General features: G+C 46.1%; 2 protein-coding genes across 2 annotated transcripts; one reads left to right on the top strand and one right to left on the bottom strand.

Moving 5' to 3' along the window:
• Nucleotides 1–335: 335 nt before the first annotated feature.
• ccnb1ip1 (cyclin B1 interacting protein 1) lies at nt 336–2,945 on the bottom strand. Its single transcript, XM_031851075.1, has 5 exons — nt 2,891–2,945; nt 1,840–2,159; nt 1,584–1,730; nt 1,290–1,464; nt 336–805 (listed from the first exon to the last, which is right to left on the bottom strand). The coding sequence occupies exons 2-5, from the start codon at nt 2,134–2,136 to the stop codon at nt 639–641; spliced, it is 786 nt and encodes a 261-aa protein (XP_031706935.1). The 5' UTR covers nt 2,137–2,159; nt 2,891–2,945; the 3' UTR covers nt 336–638.
• Nucleotides 2,946–4,382: 1,437 nt separating this feature from the next.
• si:ch211-212k18.5 (sal-like protein 2) lies at nt 4,383–11,186 on the top strand. Its single transcript, XM_031850605.1, has 3 exons — nt 4,383–4,757; nt 6,516–9,766; nt 9,905–11,186. The coding sequence occupies exons 1-3, from the start codon at nt 4,682–4,684 to the stop codon at nt 10,133–10,135; spliced, it is 3,558 nt and encodes a 1,185-aa protein (XP_031706465.1). The 5' UTR covers nt 4,383–4,681; the 3' UTR covers nt 10,136–11,186.
• Nucleotides 11,187–11,460: the final 274 nt, after the last annotated feature.

The following is an 11,460-nucleotide window of genomic DNA, read 5'->3' as shown; positions in this document are numbered from 1 at the left end:
ATTAAATAGGCTCTCCAATTAAAATGTCCCAGTAAGTTGTTATGCAGTGAAAATCCCGTCACACACAATCTTCAAGTCTAGACCTCAGTGGGTCTCCTTCTACCTTTAATCAACAACCAACCAACTGCTCGGGTTTAACCCAAATTGCCTAAATTGTTCACACAATGTGTATGAGGGAACACCTACTGCTATTCATTCAGTAACATATGTAGTTCTTACTATAAAAGTAAATGTATGCAACGGTTGGGGTTAGACTTACCCCCTTAATCCTCTATATTTTATACTTTTAAGATAGTAATCACACATGAAAATACTGAAAGGAACGAGGTAACGGTTACGTTTTTAATCTCCTATTTTCACAATCTACATGAATAGAGAAGACTGTAAGGCAGTGCACTTTGTAAACAGTTCATATTGTCTTGTCAAGTACTTCTTTACACAAATGTTCGGTAGAGACCTGGACTTAAAGTTGAACATTAAGATTTCATGCCTAGTTTAGTTCAAGATTACAATAAATACGACAAAAATGAACTCGGGGCAAACACTGCCAGCTAAATGAATACCTAAACATTTGAACACTTTGTAAATAAACGTAGTTCGGTGACTACGCTCCGGCCGTGATGAAATCTGTTGCTGTCTCAGTGCTTCTTCATGAAGGGCCGGCCTCTCTCCCTGCTAGGGGAGCTGAACTGGAAGAAGGTCTTGGCTCCGTCGGCCTCCAGGCAGGAGAAGAACCGGCTGTCCCCATCGTGGCCCACCGAGAGGAACTGAGGGCTTCTCTGGGGAGTCGCCGGCCGAGCCACCCCTAGGTGACACGCAGGGGGGGGGGTTGATAGATGTCTCTCATTGTTATACTGAGTAAAATGTCCTCACACAGATGATCAGCTCATTACTCCCACTGTTGGGTTCTTAATGACCACTTCTTGACAAAACACCTACAGCTGTGTCTTCCCTTGTGCTATTTAACATACTTCTCTGTTTGCTTCCTTCCTTTTCTCATGAATCAGTGTGACACAACAAGTGATTTAATAAAAGCAGGACCGCTTTTTTTCCTGCCAAACGTGTTGTGTTGGACTGCAGCTAACAATATGTTCGATTATCCATTAATCTGTGGCCTGATTAATCTGTGAATCTCAACTTTTAACATCCTTAGAAAGTCTGTATTTAATGTTTTCCCAATCTTCAAAGACCAATAATTGCAATCAATTTAAAATGATATGTTTAATACTTCAAAACAAAAAGACTAAGTACCTCAGTTTCACGTACCTTTAAGTTCCTATTGTTCTTACCTGTGTGAAAGTCGTGGTGTCCTGGTTGTAGCAGCGTGTCTCTTTCCCCCACATCCACCACCATGTTGCGCAGCCTCAGAGAGTCGTACAGCCCCTGTAGTTTCTGGTACTGCCTGTTCCTCTCCATCAGCCTCTCGGACACATCGCTGTACTTCCTTTTATATTCCTCCATCACCTGAAAGGAAAGAGGATCTCGTAAATTTGTCATATATTGTATTGGACGTATATGTTTATTCATCACGCACAGATAATGACCACGGAGCACTGCGCTTGAGTTTAAGAATTGTGGCTTACTTTCTTCAGGGAGTCGATTTCCCCCCTCATGCCGGTGAGCTCCAGCTCTCTGCTCTGGTTCTGCTGAGTCAACACCTTCTCCATCTGCTTCAGCTGGGCCTCAGCCCGTGACAGACTGTACTCCTGATACATATGTTCCTGATGGACCTGTTTACAAAGACAAGCTGGATGTTTTACAACCAGGCTGGGCTTCAAAAAAAGACATTTCAAGACCCGATTCACACTATGTTCATATGCATACAAACAGAAATTTGACCTGATAGCTCCAGAAGGCCAGAGCACGTGCGCTGATGTCCAGAACTACGTCTGGTGGCAGACCGGCCAGCACCATGGCTTTGTACTGCTCAGAGGGAGACAGCTCCGTCCTCACGATGTCCAGCTTCCCGGAGAGTGCAGAGGAGCAGGCCGGGCAGATGGCCGGGGAGCGGCTGAACGCATCGGACCCGTGCTGATCGCAGAAGACGTGTGAGCAAGCGGTGACCCAGGCGAAGCCGCTCAGCTTGGACCGACACTTTGGGAAGTTACACAGGAGTGTGTCGTCGCAGAAAGACATGGCCAAGCCATTAACTCAAGGTTCTATGAGGCAATCACAAACATTTTAGGTTTAGAAGACAAATAAAGTAATCAATGTGGGAGCAACAGGTTATTAAATTAGTTCTTCTTAGCAGTGTGTGGGGTTTACACGTATCACACTCTCTTGGACATCAAATCCTGGGAGGTTTCAAGACATAAAAGTCCTATTAGTTGAAATTTGGGAACTAGAAATCACAAGGCTTTTGGTAACAATTTCTAATGTGTTAATGTGTGTGTGTGTGTGTGTGTGTGTGTGTTTTGATTCACTTGTGCTATTTAATGCATAACTAGAGTTTTTCTTTCCCATTATTTTTCTTGGAGTAAAGCAGTATTTTGACTCCTGAAGCAACAAATAAAGAATGTTAGCGTCCACCTTACTGGGCTGCCATTCAGTCCTCTTTTATTATGTAAAACTTTACTTTTTAATTTTTTTACATCTTAGCTCTTTATATATTATAGATATAGAAATACTAAATGCCACAAATCATAACTTGGCTGTATGAACAGGTAACTTAATGCTATGTAGTTGGGCTAAGTTTAGGTTACATAGCTAGCTTAATGCTACATCAACTGCTATTAAATATTAGCATTAGCGGTTAGCTGGTTAAACAGAGCTGTTAAATCCGCTCCAAATGCTGCTGTTGACAAAGGCATTGCCATGTAACACTACAACGTATACTTTAACGGTAATATTATGATTAATTTCTCACTAATTTCGGGAGGTACCGACCTACCAGTTAAGTCTTTGCTCAGCAGGTGACGGAAGGTGACGCTAAATGAATACTGTCATCTGATTGGCTGATTGCAACTCAAACTCTCAACTGGAAAAAGCTGAAAACATTCACTTCAGATGTTTAAAAATTAACTTTCATTAAGTCTATGAATACTTAATTGGATGAGAAAAGACAAAATATTTGTAAATAAATAAAAATAATAATATATATAGTACTTTTACTTAACTGAAATTTTGACTTTAACTTAACGCAGTATTTTTAGTGTGGTATTGCTACTTAAGTAAATAATCTGACGATTTCTTCCACTTTTTTGTACTACTAAAAGCAACCTGTTCGACTTTACATCACTATTTTCTGTTTGTTTTCCAGGTGATGATTAAGCTAGATGAAGTGATACACTTTATGTCCAAAACTGTAATCCTAGATAAACATGACATTTATTTCCCCCCAAGTCACATAATGCCCTATTTTCTTACACAGCCTCTGAGTGGATATATGTATAATGTGAGACACCTACTTAAATATGGCCTCCCCTTCTCCTCCTCCTCCTCTCCCACTTTTTTTTTTCTCTCTCTCTCTCTTTTATCCATTTCTCCACGTGGTACAGGAGTAAAGGCGGGGGGTGAAAGAGGGGCATTGTGCTGTGCTGCAGTGGATCCGGGGGTTCATAGTGAGAGAGGGGAGATGCTCACTCAACTGTGTCCAGCACGCCATTGTCAAAGATTCCCATCTATTCTCTGCCTTTTAAATAGAGCTCCAGTGTAAGATGCTTTTTTTGGGGAGGGGGCGGTGGGTATTATACGCTTGGTGATAACACACAAAATACATCCATGTGGAATGGCTATGTGGCCCCGCTTGCACAAAACTCACTGCACTGTTGTTGATAATTGGCCGTATGGAAATCAAAGGGTAGAAATATTGCCTATTCATTCTTCATCTGGCACAATAACACCGCTGGGAAGACGGATTTTTGATTTTGCAAGTCAATTATTATGGCTATGATTTCATTATTAATCCACTGAGAAGAAGTAAGTAGCTTCAGTACACCTGGGGCTCCTGAACAGATGTCACCTGATGGATGAGCCACCTGTTAAGACTTCTTTGAGACACATTGTTGCATCTTAATTTGACCATTAATTATGGTATATCTTTTAGGCATATCCTTAGCAAAATAGCCGATTTGGACGCCCATTTCAATTTGTTTTTAAGCAATCCAACGGCTGTGACACCTAATTGTCATGTTTTATTGAAAGTTTATAGCTGCTGTGTGAGTGTGTAAAGAAAAATAAAGCTGGAGAGAAAGAGAGAACCAGGGAGGCTGTGTGTTACACGCCATTGAAATGCAAATATCATTGAAGAACAAGGAGTGGTTCTGTGTCTGTGTGTGTGTGTGTATGGCGTGTGTGTGTGTGTGTGTGTTTGTATGTGTGTGTGTGTTCCCTGTATGTGCATGCAGCGGGGTAGAGGAGGGGCGCAAATTGGACAAGTTTTTTGGGGGAGAAGAGACTTTAGAAAACAGCCACACACACGCATTCACAGCGGCTCCATATGACACGGTGCGGACCTGCGGATTTCCGACACCTATTTATTTTTTTAAACTTTCATTTAATTTAGAAGTGATCTTACACACATTTAAATTTCCTTTTTTTTATCCCGGGACTGGCATAATGTGCGCGTCTTTTGAACTTTAGATGCTTGGATGGTTTAAGGAGCGCTCCCAAGTGCGCAAAAACGTGCCTACTGCCATTCAAGCGGCTGATGCCCCCCTCTCTGTCTGAGTCGCAGTGAATCATGTCACGCCGGAAGCAGAAGCGACCCCAGCATCTAGTTAACGCGGATCCGGGGGGCCCAAGGCTGCTATCTCACGGTGAGTAAACATATCTTTACGAGTGTGCATGCGTTTTTGTCTTAAATGTCTTGAAAGAGTGCAACCGTCCTGCAACTTCACGGCGATCATCACAACACTGCGGCACGGAATTCACTCTCGGCGTCTGAATATCGCCAGAGAGCTTAACAATAGCAAAAGTTTTGGTGTTTAGACGTAACCTGCAGGGATTTGCGTGCGCTATTTATTGTGTGGTTTCCCGTCGATTGCGGCCATTTTCGCAAGTTTATTTACGCAGGGCCGAATTCCACCAAACGCACCTGATTTTATTAACAGACTAAAAAGAGTTGAAGATCAGTGTTTGTCAACTAAAGAAACCCCTCCTGCTCAGCCATTCATTGTAATGGGCCCCACTAAATGGAAGCCTTTGGGCACTTTATTCGGGGCCAATAAACGTGTTCCTGTGAAATGAATAGAGTAGGATTAACTAACATACATCTGTGGCCATTTTCATATGCTGTTCGTCCTCTAGGAAACCAACAGGCTGCTCAGCGCTGACTGCTGGAGGTCTTTGATTAGTATAGAGCACTCTCTTATTCGCTAACAATAAGGTGCATGGGTGGGGGAAGGGAAGGCAGTGTTTTTGGAAAAGATTAATCTTCCACCCTTCTATTCTCTTCTTTTGCTCTACGTCCATGCCTTTCTCTCTTATGCACCCCTCTTCCCCCATTTTCCACCTTCTCAATACTTCCCACCCCCTTCTTTCTCCCTCTTTCTCACCCCTCAACCCTATTGACTGTATACTCCTACACAGTTGGGGGGGCTCAGATGGATGAGAAAAAAAAAAAGATTGAGAGGGGATAGAGAGATTGCTCTTTCACACTTGTTCTTTGTTGCAATAGGTCATATCTTCAAGTGCATGCACCTAAGACTCCGTAGGTAAACTTCCACAAGAAATAAAGTTTAGCCGAGGAGATATTTTTGTGTTTCCTGCAGGTTCAGGTTTGTGATGAAGTCTCACAGTGAAGGAATTTTACTGAGGTACAGTCTTTCATTCCATCACTATATCACTCCAGGAGGGAATAGTTAGTTTGTCTCTCCATTGTTGTTACCCTCCCCCCTTCTTTTTCTTTTACCCTTTCTCACTCTGTGCTCAAGATTCTGAAAGAATTTGACCCCCGAGCAGCAGAGGTGAGATTAGTTGACCAATCAGAGTGTCTGGACAGTGCCCAGAACCCTTAGCGTGGCCTGACCCTTGACCTCCACTGTGACGTAAGGGGGGAAGGGTGAATAGGGAGATGAAAGACGTAACTGCTGCGGGGAGGGGGGTGGGTTAAGAGGGGTTATGGGTTGTCTTGGTGATGCCCATTGTCCTCTAAAACGTGTTGCCATAGCAGCAAGGTGGTCTGTAAGCTTTTTTGTGTGCGTAAGATGTTTGAGGAGTTTTGCTCCGGAGAGCACAGATTGAGACAAGACATTACAAAGACTCATAGACTGCAGAGTTTCCTCCACTTATTTATTTGCTTGTTCAAGGCCATTTCCAAGCAGGCGTTTCTTTAGAAGTCGTTACAGGATCTTCTGGTACGCACACACACAAATTTGCAAACTAAACTTGTAAACAATAATTGGAATCAATGAAATAAACAGACTGTAACTGAAGTAGAGCGTTTTAATTAATTTACATACCTGGATGTCTGGGCTGATATTGGAGACTGGGTTTTGCATAAGAATGACCCTGCAAAGAAACAAACAAAGTTGTTGTTTTTTTTTTTTAATCTCCTTTTTTTTGTCAATCCTCAGATGATCATCTGGGCATGAAATCACCATCCACATCTCTTGGCTCAGAAGTGACCTCGTCGGGTTCCTCCTCCTCATCCCCCACCTCTCTCCGAGACTGCCAGCCGCCTCTGGCCCCTCGCCCATCCCCTGGTGGGCTCCACGCGCCCTCCTTACCCAGCGAGAGCTCGCCTCCTCCCCACTGGCCCAGCCACATTGCTCCCTTCACCACCTCCCTCCCAAACACCCACTCTTCCCTCTCCCCAGACTTTCCTCACCCCTCACTGTCATCCCAGACTCACTCACCTCCTCCCCTGGGTCAAACCTCAGGTTCCCACAGCCTGTCCCACCAAGGAAACTCTCACTCCACCATGACGTCCCCACCGATGGGCAGCTCAGCCACCACCACTACCTCCTCCTCTTCCTCCTCCTCGTCTTCTCAGTTTGTGCCGCTGCACCGCGACAGCTCCAGTCCAGGTCATCAGCAGCCCTCCAGCTCTCCGGGGCACCAGGGACAGATCCATGTGTCGCCAACCCTGGCAGTACTCCTAGAGGAGCTGAGGATTTTACAGCAGAGGCAAATCCACCAGATGCAGATAACAGAGGAGATCTGTAGGCACGTTTTGAGGCTCGGAGGCGCCGTCTTTGGCCAAGATAACACACAGGCCAGTGGGGACAGCAACCGGAAGTCTAAAGGAGCAGCATCTTCCTCACCAACACACCCCTCCACTGCCACACCAGTATCCACAGCCTCATTGCTTTTGACTGGCCTTCCATCTTCCCTCTTTCCCCAGCCCTCTGTCTCTAAATCAGGTGCTTCACATGTTAATGGCAGCAGAGCTCAATCCTCCTCTACCTCATCTATTTCATCCAATATCAGCTCCTCTGTTGCCTCCCTGCACCCTCTGTCCTTGTCGCTGGGCCTACCACCGCGCTACCTCCACGAGAAATCATCCAACACCTCCTCGTTTGGTCAAAGCAATGGTATCAGTTTCCAGACTCCTCCCCCCCTTCCAACCACCAGCCACTCCCAGGATCTCCAGCCCAGCTCCTCTCTGGGCTCTGCGTCCTCAGCAGGACGTCCTCAACATATGTGCCGTTTTTGTGGGAAGGTGTTAAGCAGCGATTCATCACTCCAGATCCATCTGAGGTCGCATACAGGTGAAAGGCCCTATCAGTGTCCAGTCTGCTTGAGCCGTTTTACAACCAGGGGAAACCTCAAAGCCCATTTCTTGCGACACAGAGAGCAGAACCCAGAGCTGTCCCTCTCCCTGCTGCCACCAGCATTATCAGATCAACCACTGAGTGTTCCTGTCCCTACCCAGAGGAGAAGAAAACGGCGAGCTGATGATGATGAGTCATTTAATGGAGTGAAAGGAAGCATTCCAGGGATGGCAGAGAACATGGCTTTAGGATTCCTGTCGGGTGCATCCGCCCGGCCCTCGCCTTCCTCTCTACCTCTGCCGCCGTCAGTGGACATGGCGTTGTTATCCACAGCCCACTCATTGCTACAGCTGAACAGAGCCTCGGCTGCAGCTGCTGCCAACGCATCCAGCACTGGACTGCCTTCTTCCTCTTCGTCTTCCTCCTCCTCCATGGGCAGCCAGTTCAAAGGAGCAAAGCAGCAGCGATTTGATGAAAACACACCTCCTCACTCTGCCCTCCATACAGCCTCCCCATACTCCCAACTGGCCCACCTCCCCAAGATTCTCTTCCCTGAAGGTACCTCCCCTCACCACCTTGCACTTCTCCGGCCCCCAGGCCATCCATCCGCCTCACACCTCACTTCGCCTCATCAGCTACCCTTCCCGTTTCCACCTTTCCCCAAACCATCAACCTCTTCATCCTCTCCCACCACCTCTACCCAAACTTCAGACACCTCCAAGTTGCAGCGCCTTGTACAGAAGCTTGAAAAGGGGGCCTCTTCTTCCTTCAGCTCCGCACAAACCCTTGCTGAAGCACATGGCGACACACACGGCCATGACCTGTCCACCACTTCCAGTGCCTATCGCAGGGAAATGTTGGCTGCTCTCGGCCTGAGCCCAAGTACCAGCCAGGGAGTCTCAGGCACTACCATGACTACTCATTCTCTGCCTAGCGCCCAGGCTGCTAATCAGTGTGGAGTGTGTCTGCGAGTCCTCAGCTGCCCCAGAGCGCTGCGTTTGCACCAAGCCACACATCTGGGAGAGCGCCCGTTCCCTTGTAAGCTGTGTGGCCGTTCCTTCTCCACGAAGGGAAGCCTCAGAGCCCACCTGGCCACTCACCGTGCAAGACCGGCTAACTCCCGAGCCTTGAACTCCTGCCCGTTGTGCCCACGCAAATTCACCAATGCCTTGGTTCTTCAACACCATATCCGCTTGCACCTGGGAGGGCAAATACCTCCTGATGGAGATATGCCAGCTGAAGACGCAGACGAAACGGAGAACGCTGTCTTCAATGAGCGTGAGAATAACTCCCCTTCTAAAACTCAACAACTCCTTCCTCTGGCCTTAACAACACGCTCCAAGTCTCCAATTGATGCTCTAAACTCAGGGTCCACTTCTAAGAAATCCACAGCTGCTGATGCCACTTCTGTGAAGACAGAGGAATCAGAGGGCTCAACACCCAGTGTTAGCCCACCCCTGACCCGTAATCCCCCCTCAGTGGGAGCCGAGGACCCCCTGCGTCTGAGAAACAACACCCTAGCTGATGGTAGCCCCATGAACTCTGAGGAGGAGACCCATGCTGACCTGGGCAGCACCAGCTCATTAAAAGCACCCATAGCTAGTTCTCATCCAGCTGTAGTGAACGGAGATGCGGAGGCAGATGACGCCCCTCTATCGCTCTGTGTTTCAAAGCCTCGAGTAGAAAATGAGAGGCTGGATACGGGGGTTAATAACGATGAAGCCTGCTCCACAGACAAACCTACCACAAGTCCGGATTCTAGCCCCAAACCCCCAGCTGCAAATGCTTCACCTGCACTCACCCCCCCTGCCAGCCCCAAAACTACCCCCGAAGCAGAAGAGGCCTGTGGCAGTGTACCACAGGAGGCACAAAAGACAGATGCTGCCCAAAGCAATGGCAAGAGTGAGACCACCACACCCGGAGAGCCTTTGCCAGTCCCGGATCCAGAGCCGGAGAAGGATGCTCCAATGGAGGAGGGTAGTAGAGTGCAAGAAAAGCCTGCAGAGGACCCAGAGCCCTCTGTCCCAGCACCAGCTCAGCCTCCTCGCTCTGACAAACCCTACAGCTGCTCCCAGTGTGGAAAGGCATACGCCAGCCGTAGCGGACTTAAGGTAAGGGTTAAGGATATTGTGGATTTGTATGTTGTAATATAATTTTTTTAAATGGAAATACATTTTTATGTCAATTAAAGATCTAATCCTTCTGGACTTGTGAATAACTGGATATTGTGTTGTTTCTCTCATCAACAGGGCCATATGAAAACTCACCCTGGAGTATTGACCAACACCCCTTCCAAGGCTCAAACCAATGACACAGACATTGTGGAGGATCGCAGCTCACATGCAACCAATAAGAATCGGGTACAGAAGGAAGAAGAGCAGGGATTGGCTAAATCCCCCGAGAAAGGTGATGCCACAGATCCTCTACCAATCAGTGTTGTTTCTAGTGTGGCGGGCGAGCCTATGGACACTACTGTGTAGAGTTAGTTTCGTTAAGTGGCTGCAGTCAGTCTTTAAGAAGGGTCCTGACAAGGGAATGTATTTTTATTTTTTATTTTTTTTTGATAGAATGAGAATCGTTTTCTAGAGTTATTGATTCTAATTCATGTTTACCTTTTGTATTAGGTAGATCGATTTAGTTTGTATTGTAGTCCCATTGCAAGAGATTTGTGAATGTAGTGTCTTAGCTATGTATTTTTGTATTTCAAAGACCACAGTGAGGCCTTATCTTACACACTTCACAGAATTGTCACAATGAGAATTACTTGTTTGCGCTTTTCTTTTTTTTTTTGCTGACACCTATTTTCAGCACGTACTGTATAAGTTGATTTGAATAAGAGGGACGGTCCAGCATTTCACAAGATTAACTCCATACCAAAACAGGCCAAAAATTTGTAATGGCCAATGTTTGTAAATTTGTGCTTCCTTTTACATTTAATGCCTTTTTATTGTTACTTTCTTCTTTCCTTTGTTTAATGCCATGCTGCTCAAAGCATGTTTCTGATGTGCTGACTTGCACTGTGAGTTGCACTGTGTCCTGTGCTGACGAAACATCTTAAACACGTTAGCAATGATGATAACCACGATGACGATAATAATGATGGCGATGATTGTGTTACTACTTTTGTGAACAGTCCTGGTACTTCTAGCTGTAAAATTTGCTGATACTGATGATTGTAAATGTTTTTTTCTTGTTGACGCTATCTGGAGTGTCAAACTGACAATAAGGATGAGCCCTGTCCGTTATAGTCCCCTCCTGCTTTATCTTTCCTCCCCCCCCCCCCTCTACCCCCTGCTCTCCTCTCTCAAAGCACTTGAGAGTTTTCTGCTCCTGCAGAAATTGTCTGCACTCACTGCATTCCTGCTTTGCCCAGTTTAGTATTTGTATGCTTTGTAAACCCTTTTCTTGTAGCAATGACAAAATATGTTCCCATCCCACCCATGTGATGTACAAAAGATAAATAAAACAATGGTGATGTGAAGAGGAGAAGTTTGTTGCTTATCTGTGTTTTTTTTTTTTTTTGGGGGTTCAGTTTAAGCCTGCTTCTTTGTGAATTAATTTATCTGTTTAAGTATTCTGTTTGCATGACTCCTATTCTGTGTGTGCCTGCATGTATGCTGTTGGTCAGCTTGCTTGTTTGTTCCAGCCCTTGGCGTGTCTGGATCGGGGGTCCTTTGTCTGGGGCGCTGGGCTAGCTGTCTCCTAATTCTGCCTTTTTTGCCTTCAGTGTCTTTTAATATGTTTCAGTTCCCCGCTACTGTGTGTGTGTGTGTGTGTGTGTGTGTGTGTGTGTGTGTGTGTGTGT

The sequence above is a fragment of the Anarrhichthys ocellatus genome, unplaced genomic scaffold (genome assembly GCF_004355925.1).
Source record: "Anarrhichthys ocellatus isolate YVR2014 unplaced genomic scaffold, GSC_Weel_1.0 scaffold11, whole genome shotgun sequence".
Taxonomy (NCBI): Eukaryota; Metazoa; Chordata; class Actinopteri; order Perciformes; family Anarhichadidae; genus Anarrhichthys; species Anarrhichthys ocellatus.
Note: the sequence above shows the minus strand (reverse complement) of the source record. Positions and strands in the feature narration are given on the sequence as shown.